The 25,815-nt window shown below is 46.9% G+C and overlaps 1 protein-coding gene and 1 long non-coding RNA gene across 3 annotated transcripts; one reads left to right on the top strand and one right to left on the bottom strand.

Annotated features, from left to right (window-relative positions):
• Positions 1 to 1,111: 1,111 nt before the first annotated feature.
• Positions 1,112 to 24,505, top strand: NLRP12 (NLR family pyrin domain containing 12). The gene is made up of 10 exons (XM_086354372.1): positions 1,112 to 1,492; positions 2,339 to 2,419; positions 3,787 to 5,470; positions 9,131 to 9,301; positions 10,127 to 10,297; positions 12,803 to 12,973; positions 14,487 to 14,657; positions 15,814 to 15,984; positions 18,937 to 19,107; positions 19,613 to 24,505. Exons 1-10 carry the CDS (start codon positions 1,204 to 1,206, stop codon positions 19,698 to 19,700), a joined length of 3,168 nt encoding a protein of 1,055 aa, XP_086210498.1. The 5' UTR covers positions 1,112 to 1,203; the 3' UTR covers positions 19,701 to 24,505.
• Positions 22,486 to 25,575, bottom strand: LOC147354546 (uncharacterized). 2 transcript variants are annotated; one of them, XR_015146491.1, is made up of 3 exons: positions 23,529 to 25,575; positions 23,199 to 23,320; positions 22,486 to 22,620 (listed from the first exon to the last, which is right to left on the bottom strand). It is a non-coding gene; the product is annotated as an uncharacterized LOC147354546 (long non-coding RNA). The 2 variants fall into 2 exon arrangements; XR_015146490.1 differs by having other exon boundaries at positions 22,496 to 22,633.
• Between the last annotated feature and the right edge of the window lie 240 nt (positions 25,576 to 25,815).

The following is a 25,815-nucleotide window of genomic DNA, read 5'->3' as shown; positions in this document are numbered from 1 at the left end:
CAATGAAAACTCAGCACAGCCAAAAATAAATAAATAAACCTTTAAGAAAAAAAGAATATCCAATTATAAGATCCCTCCTTTCTCCCCATCCAACCTAAATCTTTCCCCAGCATAAACACCTGATAGCTATTTGAGCTACATCCTTCTCCAGACTGTATCTTCTTGGGGGTTGGGGGTGGGGGGGGTGCACTGCATGGGGTCTTAATTGTGGCAGGCTGGCTCCAGAGTCTGTGGGCTTAGTTCCCCCAGCAGGGATCATACCCACACCCCCTGCCCTGGAAGAGGGATTCTGAACTCCAGGATCACCAGGGAAGTCCTGACTATGCCCTTTTCATTCATCCGAGGGCAGCTTCCTGGTCTGAAGGAGATGAGATGTCTACCTCTGCCCTTGTTTAGCTGTGTGATGGTGGAGAATCCATGTACCCCTCTGAGTTTCTGTCTCCCTCATCAATACCTGGAAGAAAAATTTGCTCCCCTTCACCCACATCTTATGTTCACATTTGCTCCCATGACATTGGTTAATGCAAGCGACACAGCCAAGTCCCATATCATCGGAAAGGAAGTCTAATTCTCCCATGAGGAAGCCTGCGTGGTAAGTTGCCTCAGTCATGTCTGACTCTGTACAACCCCTTGGACTGTAGCCCACCATGCTCCTCTGTCCATGGGATTCTCCAGACAAGAATACTGGGGTGGGTTGACATGCCCTCCTCCAGGGGATCTTCCCCACCCAGGGATTGAACCCACCTCTCTTATGTCTCCTGCATTGGCAGGTGGGCTGTTTACCACTAGCACCACCAGGGAAATGTCCCCTCACCCCCAAAGGCAGTAACTACTTTGATCGTTAGATCTACCTCGGACCCAGTGAGGCAAGGAAGACAGCAGGCAGGACAAAGAGTGTTTGGGCCAGGGACCGGGGAAGAAGGAGAGAAGTGAAAGTTCTTTCTCACTACCACTCAAGGCCTCCTGCGATTTCGCAATCTGTCTCCACTTCCTCCTCTTCAAAATGGACCTGTTGGTGAGGTGAGGGTGTGGTGGGGAGGGGTGGGAAGGAATAGAAGCGGGAGAAGGCGCTATTTCAACAGAAGGACTGTCTGGGCATTCACATCTCTGCCTGTGGTGATCAGAGCTGTGCATGTGGACTCGCTCCTCCCAGGTATAGAAACACCCCTCCAGCCTCTCTCCTGGAGGGCCCACAGCGCCCCCATGTCCTCAGCCCCACTCAGGAGTGACCTGGGTCGCCTCTGCACCTACTTGGAGGAACTGGAGGCCGTGGAGCTGAAGAAGTTCAAGTTATACCTGGGGACTGCGACAGAAATGGGGGAGGGCAAGATCCCCTGGGGGCGGATGGAGCAGGCAGGTCCCCTGGAAATGGCCCAGCTGCTGGCAGCTCATTTCGGGCCACGGGAGGCCTGGCTGCTGGCCCTCAGCGTCTTTCATCAGATCAACAGGAAGGACCTGTGGGAGAGAGGCCACAGAGAGGACCAAGGGAAGGGTAAGGAGGTGGTGATGGCCCGGGCTGAAGCTGCCACCCACTGATTCCCTTCTTCTGTGTTTTTGTTTTGCTGTGTTTTTTTTTCAAGATTTTTCTCCTGCTTCCTGTTTTAAAAATTAATTAATTTGTCTGCACCTGGTCTTACTTGTGGCATGTGGGGTCTTCGTTGTAGCATGCCAGTTTCTCTCTGTAGTTGCATGGAGGCATGTGAAATCTTAGTTCCCCCACTGGGGATTGAACTTGTGCCCCTTACACTGGAAGTCAGGTTCTTAATCACTGGACCACTGGGGAAGATCACCCTTCTCCTTCCTGATGATTGCTGGGCTCCCAAGAGCCACCTCTAACCCATCCCTCTGGTGCCTGGAGCATCTCCCTCTATCTTCTTCACCTGGAAAACTCCTATTCATCCGTCAGAACCCTGAAGGCACTACTTTCTCTGTGATTCCTTTACTCATTTTCTCCCTCCCCCTGCTCAATCACCTTGGCTGGCTTGAAAACCCCACTTTTCATACTAAGTGCTTAATAAATATATATTTTGGAGTCCATGAAAGAATAGAAGATGCTCAATAAATAAGTACTGAATAAAAAAATATGCCAGTACACATGTATAAAAGACATTTCAAAAATGCTAGTTTCTGGTGTGGGGCTGAAGGGGAGGAGGAATCCAAGCTGACTCAGAATGCCCTGGCTGAGGGATTAATCAGATGGATGGAGGTGCCAATCACTATGATCGATACCCATGGGCAGTGAGTTATTACCATGTAGACAGTTTGATGTAATGGAAGTTACTGTCGTGAAGGGCTAGTCAGATACGTGCCAGCTGATCTGACAAAATTCCTCTTCCAGACGCTCCATCTGGTGGCCCACCCTCACTGGGCAGTGAGTCAGCATGTTCTCTGGACGTCTTGGCTGCCGCTCCGAGAAAAGGTGAGCCACGAGCCATGTAAGCTGGTGGAGCCACTATGGAAAACAGCATGGAGGTTCCTCAAAAAACTAAAACTAGAATTACCATATGACCCAGCAATCCCACTCTTGGGCATATACCCAAACAAAACTCTAATTCAAAAAGATACACGCACCCCTTTGCTCACAGCAGCACCAGTCACAGTAGCCAAGACATGGGAATGACCTAAATGTCCATCGGCAGTTGAATGGATAAAGATAAATATATATATTACATCTTCTTTATCCATTCCAGCCTGAAGAAGCTGGAATGCTATTCAGCCATGAGAAAGAATGAAATCAGGCCATTTGCAGCAACATAGATGCAACTAGAGATTATTGCTCTAGGTGAGGTCAGAAAGACAAATACCATATGATATCATTTATGCGTAGAATCTAAAATATGGTGCAAATGAACCTATCCACAAAATAGACTCACAGACCTAGAGAACAGACTCCTAATTGCCAAGGGGGAGGTGGGTGGGGGAGGGAAGGACTAGTTTTGGATTATCGGATCCAAACTAGTCTATGTAGGATGGATAAACAACAAGGTCTTACAGTACCACAGTGAAGTATGTTCAGTATCCTGTGATAAATCATAATGGAAAAGAATGTTTAGAAAAAGAATGTCTATATGTGTATAAGTGAGTCAGTTTGCTGTACAGCAGAGATTGGTACCACACTGTAAATAAATCAACTATCCCTGCCTGTGTGCTCAGTCATGTTTGACTCTTTCGAGACCCCATGGATTGTAGCCCACCAGGCTCCTCTGTCCATAGTATTCCCCAGGCAAGAATACTGGAGTGGGTTGCCATTTCCTTCTCCAGGGAATCTTCCCAAGCCAAAGACTGAACCCGCATCTCCTTCACTGGCAGGCAGATTCTTTATCACTGGGCCACCTATTAACGTAAAGTGTGAAAATCGCTCAGTTGTGTCTGACTCTTTGTGACCCTATAAACTGTAGCCCACCAGGTTCCTCTGTCCATGGAATTCTCCAGGCCAGAATATTGGAGTGGGTAGCTGTCCCCTTCTCCAGGGGATCTCCCCAACCCAAGGATCAAACCCAGGTCTCCCGCATTGCAGGAGGATTCTTTACCATCTAAGCCACCTGGGAAGTTAAAAAAAAACAACAACAAAAAAGAATAGTTCCCATGTTGCTTCTGCTTCCCACAAGAAGGCAAGATCTGTGGTGTTGTACCGAAGTACCGAAGTTCCCAGGCTCCATCTAGAAAAGACTTCCAACGTCATCGCAAAGCAGATAGTCCACTAGACCACAGTTTGCATTAATGCATGCATTCATTAAAGGCTGCTGACCAATCTATCTTTCACGGTCCTTCATTCCTCTCCGTTAGATCCCCAGGAAACTTACAGGGACTACGTCCGCAGGAAATTCCGGCTAATGGAAGACCGCAACGCGCGCCTGGGGGAGTTCGTCAACCTCAGCCACCGGTACACGCGGCTCCTCCTGGCGAAGGAACACTCCAGCCCCAGGGGGGCCCAGCAGAAGCTCTTGGACTCGGGCCGGGGACACGCGGGGACCGCTGGCCACCCGGCCAGCCTCATCCAGATCGAGGCCCTCTTCGAGCCAGATGAAGAGCGTCCGGAGCCCCCGCGCACCGTGGTCCTGCAGGGCGCGGCGGGCATGGGCAAATCCATGCTGGCCCACAAAGTGATGCTCGACTGGGCCGACGGGAAGCTCTTCCAAAACAGGTTCGACTACGTCTGCTACATCAACTGCCGGGAGATGAACCGGGGCACCGCAGAGCTCAGCGTACGAGACCTCCTGGCCAGCTGCTGGCCGGAGCCCTGCGCACCTCTCCAGGAGCTCGTCCGCGTGCCTGAGCGTCTGCTCGTCGTCATGGATGGCTTTGACGAACTCAGACCATCCTTCCACGAGCCGCAGGGCCCCTGGTGCCTCTGCTGGGAGAAGAAAGCACCCGCGGAGGTCCTTCTGGGCAGCCTGATTCGTAAAAAGCTCCTGCCCGAGCTGTCTCTGCTCATCACCACGCGGCCCACCGCTCTGGCCAAGCTCCAGCGCTCGCTGGAGCATCCCAGGCACGTGGCGATCCTGGGCTTCTCCGAGGCCGAGCGCAAGGAGTACTTCCACAGGTATTTCCACGACAGGGAGCAGGCCAGCCAGGTCTTCAGCTTCGTGAGGGACGACGAGCCCCTCTTCACTCTGTGTTTTGTCCCCATGGTGTGCTGGGTGGTCTGCACCTGCCTCAAGCAGCAGCTGGAGGGCGGGGGGCTCTTAAGACGGAGGTCGAGGACCACGACGGCCGTGTACCTGCTCTACCTCCTGAGTCTGATGCAACCCAAGCCAGGAACCCCCACCCTACCGTCCCCGCCCAACCGGAGGGGGCTGTGCGCCCTGGCAGCCCACGGCCTCTGGGAACAGAAGATCCTCTTTGCGGAGCGCGACCTCCGGGAGCACGGCCTGGACGCTGCCGACGTCTCTTCCTTCCTCAACATGAACATCTTCCAGAAGGACATCATCTGTGAGACGCTCTACAGTTTCATCCATCTGAGTTTCCAGGAATTTTTCGCGGCCATGCACTACGTCTTGGATGATGGAGCGAGCGAGTCCGGCCCCGAGCGGAACGTCAGCAGGTTGCTGACCGAGTACGCCTTCTCCGATAGGAGCTTCTTAGCCCTCACAGTCCGTTTCCTGTTTGGACTCCTGAACGAGGAGACCAGGAGCTACCTGGAGAAGACGCTGGGCTGGAAGGTCTCGCCTGGCGTCAAGACTGAGCTGCTCGAGTGGATCCGCCGCAAGGCTCGGAGCGAGGGGTCCACCCTGAAGCAGGGCGCCCTGGAGGTCTTCGGCTGCCTGTACGAGCTCCAGGAGGAGGAATTCATCCAACAAGCCCTCAGCCACTTCCAGGTGGTCGTGGTCAACAACATCACCACCAAGATGGAACACATGGTGTCCTCCTTTTGTGTGAAGAGCTGCAGGAACGCCGAGGTACTGCAGCTCTTCGGGGCTGCCTACCAAGCCCATGGAGAAGACGGGCTGAGATGGCCCCTGGCAACGTCGTAAGTATTTGCTGGGGCTCGCTCCCCGAGTTCATGTCCTTAGCCAAGTTCATGTTCTCAAAGCGGGTGACTTTTCCCTCCATCCTAGGAGATATTTGGCAATATGTGGAGAAGGATTTCGCTGTCACAGTTAGGGGAGATCAGACAGATGCTAGGGGTCTAGTGGGTGGAGGTCAGGGATGCTGCAAAAATATCCTATAATGCACAGGACAGCCTCCATCACTAACAACTATTTGGCTCCGAAGTGTCAACAGTGTCCAGGTCATTTTCTAGTTCTTAAACAACAAGAACAAAAACACTAACAGTTGCTCAGTGTGTCCAGCTCTTTGAGACCCCGTGGACTGTAGCCTGCCAGGCTTCTCTGTCCATGGGATTTTCCAGGCAAGAATACTGGAGTGGGTTGCCATGCCCTGCTCCAGGGGATCTTCCTGACCCAGGGATGGAACCCAGGTCTCATGCATTGGCAGGTGGATTCTTTACCACTGAGCCACCAGGGAAGCCCTAAGCAATACTTATCAGGACTAAATAGTGGCCCATGTCAAGGAGAATGTATCCAGTCAACATATATTATCCAGGGCCTTATATCTGTGGGCTGGGCTATCCCTTTTTTTTTTTTCAGTGTTTTTTTTTTTTTTTTCCCTTGTCCTTGCCCTGCTGGGCTTAGGAGATCTTAGTTCCCTGACCAGGGATGGAACCTGGGCCCCTGGCAGTGATAGCACACAGTCCTAAGCACTAGACCTCCAGGGAATTCCCAGTGATTTTCTAATCTTACTATATGGTATTTTTTTTTTTTTCTTAAAAGTTTTTTCACATTGAGGTGTAGTTGATTGACAATGCTGTGTTAGTTTCAGGTGTACAGCAAAGTGACTCAGATACATAATACATATATATATACATATATATACTTTTTCAGATTATTTTCCATTATAAGTTATTACAAGATATTGAGTATAGTTCCCTGTGCTATACAGTAAGTCCTTGTTGCTGGGCATTTTTTTTTTTTTTATAGATTGAAGACAGTATCAATAAGCCAGCCAGTGCCCCTAACAGAGCAGTCAATGGAGAAGGAAGATAGACAAAGAATAGTAAATAAATCAATAGGCAAATGAAATGAAATTGATTAAGGTAGTTGCAAACAGAGTTATCTATTAGGAAGAAAGTAAAACCGGGTAATATTATATAACAGACAGTGACTTGAAGGGGGAAGGGCAACATGAAAGGAGGTGGTCCGTGAAGGAAACTCTGAGCAAGTGACATTTTCTGTGTGTTTGTTTGGCTAGGACTTTGTTTTGGTTTGGGTTCCCTGAGGAATCACCTTAGAAGCAAAGATTTCAACATAAGTGGAGTGGAAAGGAAACATTCTTGTTCCCTCTCCTCTCTTAGGTTGTGAAACTGGGGACTTATAAATTAGACTTACAAAAGACGAGATTCACAAGCTAAAAAAAAAAAAAATAGAAGTTTAGTAGCACGTCCATTCCTACTTACACGAGAATGGACCCAGAAATGAGTAACCCTAAGGGATCTGTAAAATTTGGGCTAAGGCATATATATATGGAACCTAGAGAGATGGCACTGATGAATCTATTTGCAGAGCAGCAGTGGAGACACAGGCAGACAAAGGGAACAGACTTATGGGCACGGTTCGGGAAGGAGAGGGTGGGAGGAGTTGAGAGAGGAGCATGGAAACATACATTGCCATATGTAAATTAGACAGCCGGTGGGAATCTGCTGTCTGACTCAGGGAGCTCGACCTGGTGCTCTGTGACAACCTAGAGAGGTGGGATGGGGTGGGAGATGGGAGGGAGGTTCAAGAGGAAGGGGACATATATATACCTATGGCTGATTCATGTTGCTGTAAGGCAGAAAGTAACATAATGTTGTAAGCAATTATCCTTCAATTAAAAATAAATTTTAAACAAAAAGAATTTGGGCTTATGTACAGTCTTAACAAAAGAACAATATGTTTGTAGGGCTATGACAAGACTTGAGTTTCTGGTGTGGCAAGCTGTGGAAAGGCATATATGTGGGAAAACTGATGGAATAATCGTTTGTGCAGTCTCACAATGATTTCATCAGCTTTGGAACTGCGGGGGAAGAAGAATCCTCTTCCTTGAGGTTAGGGTCTCTGACTGGGCCTAAGAATTAAATTGACATAAGACAGCATTATGGGGGAAACACCCAAACTTTATTAAAAGAATGAAGACCGAAGAGCAGGTGATGCTGCTGGCCTGGGGACCACACTTGGGAACCACAAGTACAGATGAAAGGCTTTAAAGACCTCCCTGGGGCTTTCCCTGGTGGTCTAGTGGTTAAGACTCCGTGCTTCTGCTGCAGGGGGCACGGGTTTAATCTTTGTTTGGAACTTAGATTCCCCCACGCTGCATGCACTGCCAAAATAAATAAACCAATAAATTTAAAGAGCTCCCTGATAGTAACTCAATCAAGTAGTGGAGCTCTATAGTTTTCTGCCCTCTCTGAGTTGCTTGCTAATGCTTTTGGAAAAAAAAAAATTACAATGGAATATTTCAAATATACACAGAGTATTTATATAGAGATAGATAGATGAATATATATATTCATCATTTATTTGACCAGTTAGCAACATTTTGCCAAATGTGCTTCATCTATTGTTCCCTGTCTTGCTTTTTATTTTTCCTCAAAAAAAAATTTGGGGGGGATTGTTCCTGCTAGGCTTGTGGAATCCTATTTCCTCAACCAAGGATTGAACCTGTGCCCCCTTCCCTCACCATGGCATCATCATTCCTAACAAAATTAACAATTCCTGGGAATTTCCTGGTGGTCCAGTGGTTAGGGGACTTCCCTGGTAGCTTGGACAGTAAAGTGTCTGCCTACAATGCAGGACACCCAGGTTCAATTCCTGGGTCGGGAAGATCCCCTGGAGAAGGAAACGGCAACCCACTCCAGTATTCTGCCTGGAAAATCCCATGGACAGAGGAACCTGGTAGGCTACAGTCCATGGGGTGGCAAAGAGCTGGACACGATTAAGCAATTTCATTTTCACTTTCCAGTGGTTAGGGCTTCCTGCTGTCACTGCGAAGGGCCTGGGTTCAATACGGGATTGAACCCAGGAATCGATCAGCATAGCAAAAAACAAAAGCAACAACCAAAAAACACAATTCCTTAATATCTTCTAATACTCAGTCCATATTCAAATATAGAGCTTCCCTGGTGCATGCGTGTGTGCTAGGTTGCTTCAGTTGTGTCTGACTCTTTGCAGCCCCGTGGACTGTAGCCCACCAGGCTCCTCTGTCCATGGGATTCTCCAGGCAAGAATACTGGAGTGGGATGCCATGCCCTCCTCCAGGGGATCTTCCCGACCCAGGGATCGAACCTCTGTCTCTTACATCTTCTGTATTGACAAGCAGGTTCTTTACCACTAGTGCTGCCTGGGAAGCCCTCAGGCTCAGTGGTAAAGAACCCACCTGCCAATGCAGGAGACACAGGAGACGTGGGTTTGATCCCTGGGTTGGGAAAATACCCAGGAGAAGGAAATGCTAACCCACTCCAGTCTTCTTACTGGGAAATTCCACGGACAGAGGAGCCTGGCGGGCAAAGAGTGGGAGACGACTGAGGGACTGAGCACACGTTCAAGGGCCAAACATCTCCGTAAACTGACCGTCCTGTCTGTCCTTCCTGCAGCCCCGAGAGGCACATTTTACCCGACATCTACAGCGAGCAGCTGGCTGCTGCCCTCAGCACCAACCCCAGCCTGGTGGAGCTGGCTTTGCACAGCAACGCCCTGGGAAGCCGGGGGGTGAAGCTGCTATGTCAAGGACTCAGACACCCCAACTGCAGACTGCAGAACCTGAGGTGAGTCCAGGCTGGTCTGTGAGCTTCTGGGGGCCCTACCGTTCCATCTCAAGGGGCTCCGTCAGAAAGAGCATAGGATGGGACTTCCCTGGTGGTTCAGTGGTTAAGACGTCCAGCTTCTACTGCCTGGGGCACGGGTTTAATCCCTGGTTGGGGAGCTAAAATCCTGCAAGCCACGTGGTGTAGCCAAAAAACAAAAAATCATAGGATGATGTTTGCTTGAGGTCCCATAAGAAAGCACCACAGGCTGGATGACTTAAGTGATGGACTTTGATTTTCTCAAAGCTGTGGAGGCTGGAAGCTCTGGCTCAGCGCGTCGGCAGGCTTGGTTTCCTCCGGGCCCCTCTCCTTGCCTTGCAGACGGCCACCTTCTTCCTGCATCCTCTCAGGGTCTTTCTTCTTTGTGTGTCTCTGTCCTAATCTCCTCTCCATAGAAGGACACCCGTCATATTGCACCAGAGTCCACCCTCATGACCTCACTTTAACTTAATTACCTTCTTGTAGTGATGGAGAAAAGAAGAGAGAATGGGGAGAGGAGGAATAAATTAGGGGGTGGAGATTAAAATATACACACTGTGTTGTTTTTGTTTAGTTGCTGAGTCAGGTCCCATTCTTTGCGATCCCATGGACTGTAGTCTTGACAAGAATACTACAGTTCGTTGCCATTGCCTTCTCCAGGGGATCTTCCCAACCCAGGGATCGAATCTGCATCTTACATCTCCTACGTTGGCAGGCGGGTTCTTTACCACTAATGCCACCTGGGAAGCCCCTTTACAAAACAACCCCAAACGAAATCACCTGGCTCTTTTCTTCTTTGCGTCTCAGGTTGAAGAGATGCCAAGTTTCCAGCTCTGTCTGCCAGGACCTGACGACCGCACTGATCGCCAACAAGCACTTACTGAGGATGGACCTCAGTGGCAATGCCCTGGGGCTGCTGGGTGCGCAGCTGCTTTGTCAGGGGCTCCGGCACCCCAAGTGCAGGCTTCAAGTGGTGCAGTGAGTGTCCCACCCCCCCCCTCCCCAGGAACACTTCCTTCACCTCTGTGACCTCCTGGGACAAGCTGGTTGTGTCCCAGGGCTTGAAGCATCTCCCCAAATGCCAATCCCCAAACCCCTACCTCTCATCACAGCTGCCCTTAGACCCGTGACCTGAGATGCCACCCCTCCTGGCCTCTGCACTTTGTGCGAGTTGCTGAGTCACTTCAGTCGTGTCTGACTCTTTTGCCACCCCATGGACTGTAGCCCACCATGTTCCTCTGTCCATGGGATGCTCCAGGCAAGAATACTGGAGTGGGCTGCCATTTCCTCCTCCAGGGGATCTTCCCAACCCAGGGTTCGAACCCAAATCTCCTGCTTGGCAGGCATATTCTTTACCACTGAGCTCAAATTAGAGCTGCCCTTAGACCCTTGACCTGAGACCCCTGCTCTGGACTCTGCATTTTGGAGAACCTGTTTTTGGCCTCTTCTGACCCCAGTCATTTCCACATGGTGAGGAGTCCCTGGGGCCACCTGCCCACCCAGAACCCACACCCTATTTATTGACCACATCCTGAGTACTCAGAACCCCAGAGGTCTCCGTGCAAAGATCCTTTTCTTGTGCAACTTCCTTTTTGTTCAGTGCCACTGTTTTCCAAAAAACACCCTGCCTTCCCCCTCTATGTCTTCATAACTACTTCATTAATACTACTCATAAGAACGCTCCATTTTTTCCCCATTTTTTAAGACTTTTTTTTTTTGAATGTGGACAACTTTTAAACTCTTTATTGAATTAGTTACAATATAGCTTCTGTTTTGTATTTTTGGTTTTTTGGCCACAAGGCATGTGGGATCTTAGTTCCCCAACCAGGGATCAAACCCAGACCCGCCCCCCCAATGGGAAGGTAAACTCTTAACCGCTGGACTTCCAGAGAAGTCCCCCAACACTCTACTTCTGACACTTTTATATGTGGAGTTATCCCCACACGAAGGCATGTGACACCAACTGGGTGTCCTGGAGTTTATCTTGGTTCTAACACTATCTACCTGGAGATGGCGTCAGAGTAAGGCTTCATTGCCTGGAACCTGTGTCCCCTGCATTGCAAGGCAGATTTTAACCACTGGACCACCAGGGAAGTCCCGTGTTTTTGCTTTTGTTTTATCACTTAGGAAATTAGAGATTTAGGAACTCTGTGCCAGGAGCCAGAGCAGAGACCTGTGTGTGTGTGTATTTTTTTTTTTTTTCTATTATCTCACTGCCCCTCATCTTATTCTTCCAAATCAACTTCTATTTACCCTTCAATAACCAGCTCAAATTCTCCCAGAGAGCCTTCCCTCATTGCACACCACTTGCCAAAGCTGGGTGAGGAGGCCCCTCCACCAGGATGTTCAACAAACAGTAACTCACGTTGATGGAGCACTGACCATGTGTCAGGCTGGTTCTACACCCACTGCTTTTAATAAATTATGTAATCCTCACAACAAACCTGAGGCCGGCATAATTATTATCCTTATTTTAGTCTGTGACTTGAGACATGGTGGCACATGTAACAGAAAGCTGAGACCTGATGAAAACTCTCTTGAGGGAATTCCCTGGTGGTTCAGTGGTTAGGACTCTGTCCTCTCACTGCCAAGGGTCAGGGTTCAATCCCTGGTCTGAGAACTGAGGTCCCACAAGCCACTATAGGGTGCAGCTAAATAAACAAACAAAAAACCCCCCCAAAAAACAAAACAAAATGCTCCTTTGAGGTCAAAGTATGGGGGGTGGGGAACAGGTTGTTGAACCCTAGAGACCTTGCTCTGAACTATTACTCTGTGTACAGTGCCTCCATGAGACCACCTGTGTGTGTGTGTGTGTGTGTGTGTGTTGCTTAGTTGTGTCCAACTCTCTGCAACCCCATAGACTGCAGCCCACCAGGCCCCTCCATCCATGGGATTCTCCAGGCAAGAACAGTGGAGTGGGTTGCCATTTCCTTCTCCAAAAGGAACTGTAGAAAGAAAGAAAGTGAAGTCGCTTAGTCGTGTCTGATTCTTTGTGACCCCATGGACTGTAGCCTACCAGGCTTCCCCATCCATGGAATTTTCCAGGTAAGAGTACTCGAGTGGGTTGCCATTTCCTTCTCCAGAGACCACCTATACTGGATCATAATTACTCACTCATTTGTCTTATTAGACAGGATTCTCTATCTGGAAGTGACAAAATCCTGTTTGTCTCTGTAACTTTAGGGACAATTGTAGGTTCATGTCCAGCTCTTTTGAAACCCCATGGACTGTAGCCCACCAGGTTCCTCTGTCATGGAGTTTCCCAGGACCCAGGAAAGAATCCTGGAGTGGGTTACCATTTCCTCCTCCAGGGGTTCTTCCTGACCCAGGGATAGAACCCACATCTCTTGCATTGGCAGGCAGGTTCTTTTCCATTGAGCCACCAGCAAAGTATGTTGGCTGATTAGATGGGGCAGGGCAGGAACCATCAGGATATGGAAAAGCAAAATGGCTCCCTCTTCAACTCTTCTCTTTCCTCCCAAGGTTGAGGAAGTGCCAGCTGGAGGCCGGGGCCTGCCAGGAGCTCGCCTCTGTGCTCAGCACCAGTCGCCATCTGCTGGAGCTGGACCTGACAGGAAATGCACTGGAAGACTCAGGCCTGAGGCTCCTGTGTCAAGGTTTGAGGCACCCAGTCTGTAGGCTGCGGATTTTGTGGTGAGTTCTACCGGTGTCTCTGTGAATCTGACTCCTCTAGGGACCTCATATGGGCTTTACTGTGGCTCAGAGAGTAAAGAATCTGCCTGCAACTCAGGAGACCCAGGTTCAAACCCTGGGCGGGAAATATCCTCAGGAGAAGGGAATGGCAACCTACTCCAGTATTCTTGTCTGAGAAATCCCATGGACAGAGGAGCCTGGCAGGCTACAGTTCATGGGTTTGCAAAGAGTCGATCACAACTGAGCACACACACACACACAGTTATTTTTAACTTTTTGAGGAACCATCATACTATTTTCCGTAGCCACTGGACCGTTGTACATTTCCACCCACAGTGCAAAGAGGTGCCAATTTCTCCATATCCTAACACCTGTTGTTTTCTGTTTTTTGGATAATGTCTATCCGAATGGGTATAAGGTGATATCTCACTGTGCTTTTGACTTGTGTTTTCCTAATGATTAATAATGTTGAACATTTTTTTTCACGTGATTTGTGGCCATTTATATGTCTTCTTTGGAGAAATGTCTATTTAGGCCTTTGGCCATATTTCGAACAAGTCGTTTATTTGAAAACATTACTTTTAAGATTGGGGGCAGCCATTTGCAGCAACATGGATGGACCTAGAGATTATTGTACTAAGCAGTCACTCAGTGTTGGGGATTTTTTCCCCGGGACTTGGAAACGACGAACCTGAAAGAATGACACTCGGACAGTCTCTTGCAAGGACTGACAAGTTTATTTCTGCAATCAAGCCTGTTTATAAAAGCAGGAACAAAGAGCTTAGACTATACAGCCAACAGAATGCATACAGGGTTAACATCTAATCAGTAAAAATATTTCAAGGACAACGCACTCTAAGTGACCCATGTGCTTATCCCATAACTCGTTTTCTCAAATAACATCCTTAATATTTATTATTAAATCTTGGCGCCGGGCATAACCAAAGGCAGGAAATGTTTTTCTGCCCGCAGCACACCAAGCCAGGATATTTCTGGCCCTTCGCCATTTTCCCAAAGACTTCCTCCAACCGGCTATTTTGTACTGTGCTTCCTAACAACTCAGAAAGAGAAAGACAAATAATATCACTTACAGGTGGAATCTAAAATGCTATCACTTATATGTGGAATCTAAAATATGACACAAATAAACTTATCTATGAAACAAACAGAGTCACTGTTGCAGACAACAGACTTGTGGTTGCAAAGGGGAAGGCAGGGTGGAGGAGGGAAGGACTGGGAGTTTGGGGTTAGCAGATGCTATTATAAACTGAATGGATAAACAAAGTCCTACTGTACAGCACAGGGAACTATCTTCAATATCCTGTGATAAACCATAATGGAAAAGAATATGAAAAAGAACACATACGTATAACTGAGTCATTTTGCTACACAGCAGGTATTAAGAGAACATTGTAAATCAAGTCTACTGTAATAATTTTTTAAAAAAGATTGGGGGAAGGGAGGATAGCATCAGCATTGTACAGGAAACACTCCCAAACTGGATTTTCTGCAGGTTGAAGATTTGCCTCCTCACTGGTGCTGCGTGTGAAGACTTGGCGTCCACCCTCCGCGTGAACCAGAGCCTGGTGGAGCTGGACCTAAGCCTGAATGACCTGGGGGATCCCGGGGTGCTGCTGCTGTGTGAAGGCCTCAGGCACCCCCAGTGCAAACTCCAGACCCTCCGGTGAGTCCCCGCTTTCCTCACTTTCCTAGGAGTCCAAAGTCACAATTCCTGCCCTCCTGCCTAGGCTCAGGGGGGCTGTCTCCCTCCCCTCCTCTCCTAACCTCTAGCTCCCTCGGCCTCCTGTCAAAGGTTTTTCTGCCACAGGGCCTTTGCACAAACAGTTCCTTCTTCCTGGAATGCACTCCTTTTTTTTTTTTTTTTTTCTTCTTTTAACATTTATTTTATTATTTATTTATTTATTTAGCTGCCCCAGGGTCTTACTTGCAGCATGCAGGATTTTTAGTTGTGGCATGCAAACTCTTAGTTGTAGTATGTGGGATCTAGTTTCCTGACTAGGGATCAAACCCAGGCCCCCTGCATTGGTAGCCTGGAGTCTTAGCCACTGGGCCACCAGGGAAATCTCCCTGAGATGCACTTCTGCTCTGATTTCTCCTTTTTTTCACCCTGATAATACCTGTTTCATCTGTTAGGATCCAAAGCAAATGCTTCTTCTTCATGCACATCTTCTCCAATCCCTAGATAAGATTACTTTTAGGATCCTATTTGACCTTATTTTTCTGTGTCACTTATCAGAATTTGTGTGTGTGTTGTTGTATTCCAGAAGTACAGGAACAACATTGTGGCAACAACGTGTTCCAGTGACTAGCATAAGATCTGGCTCAGAGATTATATTTTTAAATGATGGAACAGATGAAAAAGCAAATTTAAAAAAAAGAAAATGAGGAATTCCCTGGTGGTCCAGTGGTTAAGACTCTACACTTTCACTGCTGGGGGCTGAGGTTCAATCCCTAGTTGGGGGACTAAGACCCCAGAAGCTGCTGGGTGGGGCAAAAAAAAAAAAGCAGCAGGACTGTCAATTTCATCTTGCCCCTCCCCCATTCCCTCTCCCCACCTGTAAACACTAGTTTGTTCTTATATCTTTGAGTCTGCTTCTTTTGCATAATATTCACTAGTTAATACAGTAGCATTTTCGACCCCATTAAGCTGAAGACATCTGGGAATTCCCTTGTGGTCCAGTAGTTAGGACTTCCTGCTTTCACTGCTGAGGACCGGGATTCAATCCCTGGTGGAGGAAGTAAGATTCAATCCCTCTCTTTCCCCCAAAAAACTTCAGAAGAAATGAGACAGCTCTCTCCTGTGCTTAATGTCTTCCCAGGCTCTGCATTTGTCGGCTCAGCTCTGTGGCCTGTGAGGGTCTCTCTGCTGTGCTTGGGGTCAGCTCCCACCTTCGGGAGCTGGACCTGAGCTTTAATGACCTGGGAGACCGCGGCATGTCCTTGCTGTGTGAGGGGCTGCAACACCCCACCTGCAGACTCCAGAAACTGTGGTGAGTGGCTGGGAGGCAGGACTGCTGGGTGTGATGCTGGTCCCTGGCGGGGTGGGAGGGGATCTGTCCTGATCTTTTTTTCTGTTGGACGGTTATCCTTCCATGCCTCCATCTCTCTGGAAGATACGAGATGCTCAGAGGTGGAAAGAAAAGCTGTGTGAATGAGTCGCAGAGTAATTCATCCTCTGGAATGCAAACAGAGAGGCTATTTTTCCATCCAGTAATTGCCTCTAAACATGTTCTGTAAAACTCCCCTTTTCTCTGGGCATTTACTTGGGCAGATTTATAGCTTTCTGGTAACCTTTATGTAATAAAAGTTCAATCTGGGACTTCCCAGGTGGTCCAGTGGCTAATAAGTCTCCTCGCTCCCAATGCAGGGGGCCTGAGTTCAATGCCTGGTCAGGGAACTAGATCCCACATGCCTCAACTAAGACCTGATGCAGTCAAATAAATAATAAATAAATAAATATATTTTTTAAAATTCAGTCTGGTCCAGAATAAACTTCAGTCAAATGTTAATGAACCTTTCTTCCTTCCCCTTTCTCCCAATACCAGCCCATCCCTTCCTCCCAAAAGACTTAGAATGAGAGGAGGCTGTGTCTATTTTTTTTTAATTAATTGTGTTAATTAATTATTTTTGGCTTTGCTGGGTCTTCACTGCTTTTCTCTAGTTGCAAAGAGCAGGGGCTACTCTTTGTTGTGGGGCAAGGGCTTCTCATTGCCTTGGCTTCTCTTCTTGGGGGTCTATGCTGGTGGCTCAGATGGTCAAGAATCTCTTAGAGGCTCTAGGCAGGCAGGCTTCAGTAGCTGTGACTCACCGGCTCTAGAGCTCTGACTCAGTAGTTGTGGTTGCTCCCTGGCATGTGTGATCTTCCTGGACCAGGGATCGAACCCCTGCTCCCTCCATGGGCAAGCAGATTCTTAACCACAGGACCACCAGGGAAGCCCAGGCTTATCTATTTTTAATTTTCTTCCCTTCATGAATCTCTTGCTTATCTGGGGCCCTGGGTAACTGGAAACGAAGATGAGAGCTTAGGGACAGCATGTCTCCCTTTTATTTATTTATTTTTGGCTGCACTTGGGTCTTGGTTCCTGCGAGAGGGCTTTCTCTAGTTGAAGTACACAGGCTTCTCACTGTGGTGGCTTCTCTTTTTGCAGAACACAGGCTCTAGAGCACGGACTCAGTGGTTGTGGCTCATGGGCTTAGCTGCTCCTCAGCATGCGGGGTCTTCCCGGACCAGGAGTCTAACCCACGTCTCTTGCACTGGCAGGTGGATTCTTAACCACTGGACCAAGGAAGCCCCATCTCTCCCTTCATTGGTGCGGCTAGGTTCCCTCTGGGATGTCAGTTCCACCCCCTCCCAGTTTGGCAGGTGTCCAAATGATACCTGTCTCATGGGGATCATATGTGTGTTCTCATGGGGACCCCAGAGGAGGTGCTCCTGACATGAAATGATCTGGGTCAAGCTCTTTCCACAATCCCCTCCCCAGCTCTCACCATATGTCCTACTCCTGACCTTTCTGTGCCTGTGAGGTGCGTGATTATACATCACCCACCTGGGTCTTTCTCTTCCATTTCAAGTCCTGAACTGTTGCCTTATACGTTGTTTGGAGGCACATATTGCTTCACAGCCTCAGCCAAAGATGAAAACATTTCCATCTAACATCCCAACTATAACAGCACTTCAATGCTACCTATTTTTACTGTAACAGCATGGAATACAAGAAAGAAACACAACTGAACAGAATAGAAACCAGAGAAAATCAGATGGCATAGTGTTGGGGGTGGGGGCAGGAAGCAGCCCAAATCATGCTGACTTCTTTAAAAAAAAAAAAAAAAAGGAGAAGAAGAAGATGGGGGAGAGCATTGATCAAGTTGTGTAACTGGAAGTGTAGGTTTCAGGTATGGCTTGATCTAGGCATTCAGATACTTGATCTCCATTATCTTCTCTACTTATTGCTGTATTGGCTCCATTATGAGTTAAGGTTAGCCTTGATCCAGTACATGGTGGCAAAATGCCTACAGCTCTATAGATGACTTCTTTTCAGGTGCAAATTCTGAACAAAAAAATCTCTAGGGAAAGCATGATTCTAATTCACTGTTTTGGATGGATCCTGTGCCCAGAGGGAACCACTTGTGGTGGCTGGGGACAAGGAAACCAACCAGCTTAGCCCTTGACCCTATATCTACTGCTAGAGCTTGTAGATATTAATCCCTGAGATGGGGGTTTCAATGAGAAATTGGGATAGAATTACCAGAAGGAGAAATTCTTGGCTGCAGAACCAGGATATCTATTACAGATGGAGCTATGAATTCAGAAATCTTTTTTCTTTCTTTCTTTCTTCTTTTGTTTTAAAAAATTAATTTTGGGGCTTAAATGGTGACTCAGTGGTAAAGAGTCTGACTGCCAATGCAGGAGACACGGGTTCAATCCCTGGTCCAGGAAGTCCTCACATGTCAGGGAGCAACTAAACCTGAGTGCCACAGCTACTGATCCTCAGCTCGAGAGCCTGTGAGCCACAACTACTGAGACCATGAGCTGAATCAGGTGAAACCCAAGCTCTGCAACAAGAGAAGCCACCGCAATGAGAAGCCCAAGCACCACAGCTAGGGAGTAACCCCCACTTACCACAACCAAAGCCCACACAGCAACAAAGACTCAGCACAACCAAAAATAAATAAAAATAAATAAAATTAAAAACTTGAATTTTTATTGGAGTATAGTTGCTTTACAATGTTGTGTTAGTTTCTACTGTACAGCAAAGGGGACTGTCTTTAAATGCCTTTATGAAATGCTTTCCCTCACCACACTGCCCTTAACCTGGACTGATCTGATTCTAGTCTGCTTCTTTCTTAAAATGATCCCTAAAAACGTCACTCTGATTCCCTATGAAGCTGACACTTTCCAACACAAACTGCTGACATTTTCAACCACTTCTCGTCTTCCACAGGCTCGACAGCTGCAGCCTCACAGGCAAAGCTTGTGAGGACATTTCTTCTGCCCTGGGCATCAACCAGACCCTCACAGACCTTTATCTGACCAACAACGCCCTGGGAAACACAGGTGTCAGGCTGCTGTGCGAGAGGCTGAGCCACCCGGGCTGCAAACTCCGAGTCCTCTGGTGAGAGATGGTCCCTGCCTTTGGAGGAGACAGGACCCGGGGCTTGGGGTCAGGAGTCGTGTCCGACTCTTTGTGATCTCATGGACTGTAGCCCGCCAGGCTCCTCCATCCGTGGGCTTCTCCAGGCAAGGATACTGGAATGGGTTGCCATTTCCTCCTCCAGGGTATCTTTCCCGGCCAGGGATCAAACCTGGGTCTCCTGCATTGCAGGCAGATTCTTTACTGTTTGAGCTACCAGGGAAAGCCCTTCCGTAAGATGATTATAAATTAAATTTGTTAACACAGACTAGGGTCTTAAAAATGGGATGTAGCTTAGAGCAAGCTTATCTCCCAATAGATTTGATTTACAAAGATGAACTACTTAAATACTTAATTAAATACTTAATGGAGTATCTAATTCCATTAGAATTAACATATTGTAACCAAGCAGGATGTATAAGAGATTTGCTGTAAGGACTGAATGCCACCATAGTGGCCTGGAATATTTCCCTTCTTGTGTCCTCAGGTTGTTTGGAATGGACCTGAATAAAATGACCCACCGAAGTTTAGAGGCACTTCGAATGACAAAACCTTACTTGGACGTTGGCTGCTGAGTAGCTGGGCTGCTGGTTCTTCTCTTGAAGTCAGGACAGAAGAGGACCATCCCAGGACCCATGAATCAACGTTGACCTCTGTCTCTTTACTTCCTCAAGAGACAAGATCCTCTGCAGGATAATCTTTGCTGCTTGGGGTTTGTGCGATTGCTGGGCAAGAGGGTGGAATTTTAGTTTGGAGAGTTGGTGCCATGGAGAGAATTCAAGGCAGGGTCCCAGATGATTCTAGAACAGAAGCTCTCAACTGAGGGTGATTTTTGTCAGCCGCCCTCCAACCTCCCCTTTCCCAGGACACCCGGCATTGTCAGAGGACACTGGGCTGGGAGAGTTGTTGGCATCTTGTGAAGTCCTGCTATAAATATCCTAGAAAATAAAAATACACCGACAGTCCCCACAACAAAGTGTTAGGGAACTGTTGACCATAATCACCCTCCTTGGCCAGGTCTGCTTGCCTGAGTTTTCTCACAACAGGAGGTCCCGATAAGGAACTTGGTGCTGCTTATTGGTTATCCATCTTAAATATAGCAGTATATTATCCATCCCAAACTACCCCTTCCCCTCTGGCAGCCCTAAATTCATGAGCAAGCTGAACTAGGGGTAATCTGACTCACTTAAAGCAATCCCTAGGCTGTCATAAGGGCTTCCCAGGTGGCGCTAGTGGTAAAGAATCCACCTGCCAATGGAGGAGATGTAAAAGACGCAGGTTTGATCCCTGGGTCAGGGAGATCCCCTGGAGGAGGGCATGGCAATGGTATTCTTGCCCGTAGAATCCCACGGACAGAGGAGCTTGGCAGGTTACAGCCCACAGGGTCACAAAGAGTGAGACTGAAGGGACTTAGCACATGCACAGGCTGTCATAAAGCTGAAGGCTAAGGAATCTTGTGGGCATACAAGTTGAGAGTACACCTTAAGGTGAAAGTATGAGTTTTCTGGCTTTGTAGTCAGAACTGCGTCTCCAGCATTACAGGCTAATTCTTTACTGATGAGCCGCCTTAGTTTAAAACTAGCAACACGGGACTCCAGGATTTAATTACTGGACACTCAAGGTTCCATGGCTGGAGTGGTTTGGGGAGTACTACAGGGCACTTCTGAGATGGGATGTCCCAATTATAATGATTTCCCACTACGAATGAGATATAACATTTAGAAATTGTGAATCACCATTATTACACACCTATAACCATATCAACTGCATTTTAGTAGATTTCAGAATTACCTAATTATTACCAATAAAACTTTACATGAAGTTGTATCTCTAAATTCAATTCTAAGCACAGGAGTCCTGGCAACTGACTTTCCACATTTACCTATAGGTTAAGCATCTTGGCAAACTGCTAGTCCATTGATTCTAAGATCATAGTTCAGCCACTTGAACTTCTGAACAAATTTAATTCTTAACATTGAGTGTTAAATAGCCAGACTGTTTAGTTGCTAGGTCATGTCTGGCTCTTTTGGGACCCCATGGACTGTAGCCTGCCAGACGCCTCTGTCCACATTTTCCAGGGAAGATTACTGGAGTGTGTTACCATTGCCTTCTCCAGGGGACCTTACTGACCTCTAGGACTAAACTCAAGTCTTTTATGTCTCCTGCATTAGCAGTTGGGTTCTTTACCTGAGCCACCTGGGAAGTCACATCAGATACAAACTGCCACTGTAGGCAGATTCTTTACTCCTGAGCACCAGGGAAGCCCTAAATTAACACCGTTTAGGCACTTGTTTCGGAGAAGGCAATGGCAGCCCACTCCAGTACTCTCACCTGGAAAATCCCATGGATGGAGGAGCCTGGTAGGCAGCCTACCAGGACAGGACTGAAGTGACTTAGCAGCATGCCCTTGTTTAACACTCTGCCAATCTGTGTGGAGCTTGTCAGAAAGCTAAATCCCCTTTTTAACTCCCCTTAAATAACTGGGTATTTTATGTCCCAGGTGCTACTAGCCAAAACTTGGGGAAAATATGTTGAGACCACGGCAGCCATCCCTAAACACTATAGAGATGCTCCACCCCAGCTGCAAAGGGATGGAGGATCACACAGGAGGTGAGAATTAAGAGCTTTATCTGCTGCTCACAATTTCTGATTCAATGAGCACATGTCCCCATCCCCGTGGTAAAACTGCACCCACAAAACTAGTCCCTGGTCCCTAGTTTGGGAACCAGGAAGTTTCTGGACATACCTTGTATGACCTTAGTCCCCAACCCAGGGAGATTGCTAGAGGCCTAGAAACCACCTCCAGGGCTTAATCCTACGAGGAATTAACGTCTTCCCCACTAGGGATCGAAGCTGCACCCTTAAGAATGGTCTAGGAACCCAGAGACCCCTGGAGGCACCCACTGAGACAGTCCCACTTTCCAGCAAGCCCCCAGAAACTCCTCATAGTGTTCAAGGACCAACTTTGGAAATAAATGACTGGAAAAATAAACAGGACACAATATAGGTATACTGTTTTATTAATATTTATGACATTCAAATTTGTTTTATTAACATTAATGACACTTATATATGACATAACATTTATGACATTAACAATTATAAGTGAAATAAAATGATACGCAGAGCTTTTAATTGAGCAAGGGACGGGGGAGCCTGGTGGGCTGCTGTCTATGGGGTCGCAGAGTAGGACACGACTGAAGCGACTTAGCAGCATATTGAACACGGCAAATTACAGACAAAAACCCTGGAATTGTTAAGTAAAACCCCACCATTGATTAAACAGAAGTCCTTGGTTGCTGACAGAATCTGACTTGAGTCAGTAATGAAGAGCAGGATCGGTAAACGCGAGCAGATATCGCAGATTCCAATCCTGAGATGGTTTTCCCGAGCAGGGACGCTCGAAAATGGGAGCACTTTCCAGTCACAAATCGGCAAGCACCCCCATTTTGAGCATCCCGGTCTGGGTTACTGGAACCAGTTCTGACCCTTATCCTAGGAAAGATCTCTGAAAGTCATTGGTGTAAGGAGACGTTAAGCAAACTTTCATACCAGGCCCCCAGTTTTCACCAAGTGGAAGCTACTCTCTCAACCGGTAACACTCAAAACATGGCGGCACTTCCCTTCGTAAAACGGAAGTGCCCCCACAGTTTGAGTACCACAGGCTGAGAAGTTGCGGGCCAGGATCACTAAGGAATTAGAAAACAGAACGCTTCAAAGGATTAACACTAACCCAAACCGCAAGAGCAAGAGGGAAAGCTAACATGAGTCCGTGTTTACCCCCCGCCCCTGCACTATTACCATAGTACTAGAACTTCGGTTAAGGAGAGTTAAATGCATGCTGAGGTTATTCGACTTTGCCTTGGACTTCCCAACCAAGTCCTCTGCATTTGATGCACGGAGGCGGGGAAGGTACAATCCCTGGTTGGGAACTAGGACCCCTCATGCCACGTCGCGCGGTAGTGAAAAGTTCAGGCTGCCTCAATTTACGCTGAAATGAGCCAAGAAAATTCCCCTCCCTAGATGTCGCTGGCTAAACACTACCAACTTTGGGGACACAAAAGGTCAGCTACCAGAAGAGAATACACTAGGCTGGGCGAGTCGGGGTGGGATTCTCGGTGGTTACGCCTCTGCACTTTCAATGCAGGAGACGTGGGTTCGATCCCAAGTTGGGAATATCCTGCATGCCTCCTGGCTGAAAAAAAAAAAAAAAACGAAAAAAACTATTAGAATACATAAGTGCAGTTTAAATGAGAAAAGGTAGCTTCGAGTCAAACGAAGAGGTAACAACCCAGTGCAATTTCAGAACACTGAAAGCAATAAAACTTACTGAAAATAGACGAGCAGCTGGAAAAAGAAAAGGGTGAACAATTTAAGGAAAAGAATGTGCAGGTGATACTCACAAAAAGCAGGATTTCATTGCTTCTCTAGCCAGGAAGTAAGGTCTCAGACCTGCCGACCTCTTATATAAGCCAAAGACCCAGCCTTTTCGGGGAAGACCACTCCCCTCCACAGGTCTCCACCCAGACCCACCCTGCCCCATTCTGAGTGAGACCCATCCTCCAGTATTTTTTTTTAAAACCGTCGACTCCTTCATTGTTTATACCATCAAAACAAACAAATTATAAACAAACTAGGAAAATACATAGAAGTACCCCCTAAGAACATAACTGTACCTTCTGGGGACTCAGTTATTCATTCAACTACTATTTACTATTTAGCAATATTTGTTGAGCACATAAGACATGCCAAGGCATGCTTGTTAGTGTCTGGGGTGTTTGGGGTGAATAAAACGACGGATTTTATAGTCTAGAATACTGTTTTTCGACTGAGGGTATTTTTTTTCCCTCCTCAGGGGATATCTGGCAAAGTTTGGAGACACATTTGGTTGTCACAACTGGGGAAGGCAATGGAGTACCTTCAGCCTTTTGTGGATAATGCCAGGGGTCTTGGCAAACATTCTAAACTATGTACAGCGCTTTACAATGTGAATAGTGTGGAAGCTGAGACTGAAACCTAGAGGAAGGGTGATGGAAAAAAACAATCAAGAACACGTCTAATTCTGTTCATGTTATCTCTGAATCTCTGTGTATTCATACAAAGCATTGGTGTAGGGATCGCTTCGGAGTTCTTTAAATCCAGCACCCCATTAAAAGGTATTTTAAGTGTTTCTTTTTAACAACTATGAATATTACAATTTCTCAAAATATTTTCAGTATCTTTTTAAAATGTGCAGTTTTACTAAATTTATGCGTATTATTGAGATCTGAGTATTCTCCCTGTAAGAAATTCTGGACAAAGATAACAAGTCCATGGGATTTACTAAAGATTGTTGGATAAATTTCAAAAACTATATAAATAAAATGGTAAAACCAATAAATACATGTGCCTTAATGCTTAATGGCAATACAGAGTATATCTTTAGCCTATTTCATTAAGCCCCTGTTAGACATTTTCAATTTTTACAAATTTAGGATAATTTATTAATAGTGCTATAATGAGCATTTTTAATTAATATTTTTATTGGCAAATAGTTGATTGGCAATGTTGTGTTAGAATGAGCATTTTAAAATATTTCCTTTTCTGTTTTTTCTTTAAAGAATTTTTTTTTTTTTTTACAATGAGCTTTTTTTTTTTTCCCGGCCACCCTGAGAGGCTTGTGGGATCTTAGTTTCACAACCAGGTATCAAACCTGGGCCCGTGGCAGTGAAAGCATTGAGTCCTAACCATTGGAACATCAGGGAATTCCCTAAAATGTGGATTTTTGAGAGCAGCTTTGGTAAAAATGGAGACATTGGTTTCCACCCAGATCTAACCTCGCCACTCCTCTCCACCTGGACCCTCTGCTCTGTCCCCAAACCCAGCAAGGTCCTTTTCATCACCTTATTTTCTCAGCCACTGACAGCTTTTTCTTCCTGCCCTTCACCCTCATGGAGCACGTTCAGGGCCGACCCCTATGTGTCTCTCGCATTTCAAGGGCTTAGCATTTCTCTTTGTCTAATCACTAGCCACCAGTTCAATCACTTGTCACAGTTGTCCTTTGAGCTCAGCTCCCAGGGGACAGTGGTTGGTCTTATTCACCTATAGCCCCCCACCCCCAAATCAGCCCTGGGGCCCGCACTTAGTCAAAATGCAAGAAGCATTTGTTCTTAAGGGTGAAAAACTATTAATGCAATTGACTTTAAGAAATGTGAAACAAAGACTTCCATTCAAAGTTGATTTTAAGTAAATCCCGTGGAGAAGGAAATGGCAACCCGCTCTGGTATTCTAGCCTGGGAAATGCCATGGACAGAGAAACCCGGTTGCAAGAATCAGACGTGACTTAGCAACTAAACAACCACCAACGTGCCCATTAAAATCTCAAGTTAATATGTTTATTAGCTGCTTTTTTCCAATTTTCCCCCAGCTTTATTGATGTACAATTGATTTGTTAACTATTAAAGTTTTATTGATGTATACTTGATTTATTAACTGTTAATGAACCTTAAGTCTCAAGTTAATATCTTTCCTCTTTGAAGGTATTAGTCACTCATTCCAATCCGACACGACAACCCCATGGAATGTAGCCTGCTAGACTTTGCTGACCATGGGGAGTCTCCAGGCAAGAATACTGGAATGGATTCCCATTTCCTTCTCCAGGGGATCTTCCCAAACCGGGGGTTGAGCCTGGGTCTCCTACATTGCAGGAAC

The sequence above is a fragment of the Bos grunniens genome, chromosome 18, assembly GCF_055505025.1.
Source record: "Bos grunniens cultivar Pamir isolate PY7600 chromosome 18, Bosgru_T2T1.0, whole genome shotgun sequence".
NCBI lineage: Eukaryota > Metazoa > Chordata > Mammalia > Artiodactyla > Bovidae > Bos > Bos grunniens.
This window is presented reverse-complemented; position numbering and strand designations above follow the sequence as displayed.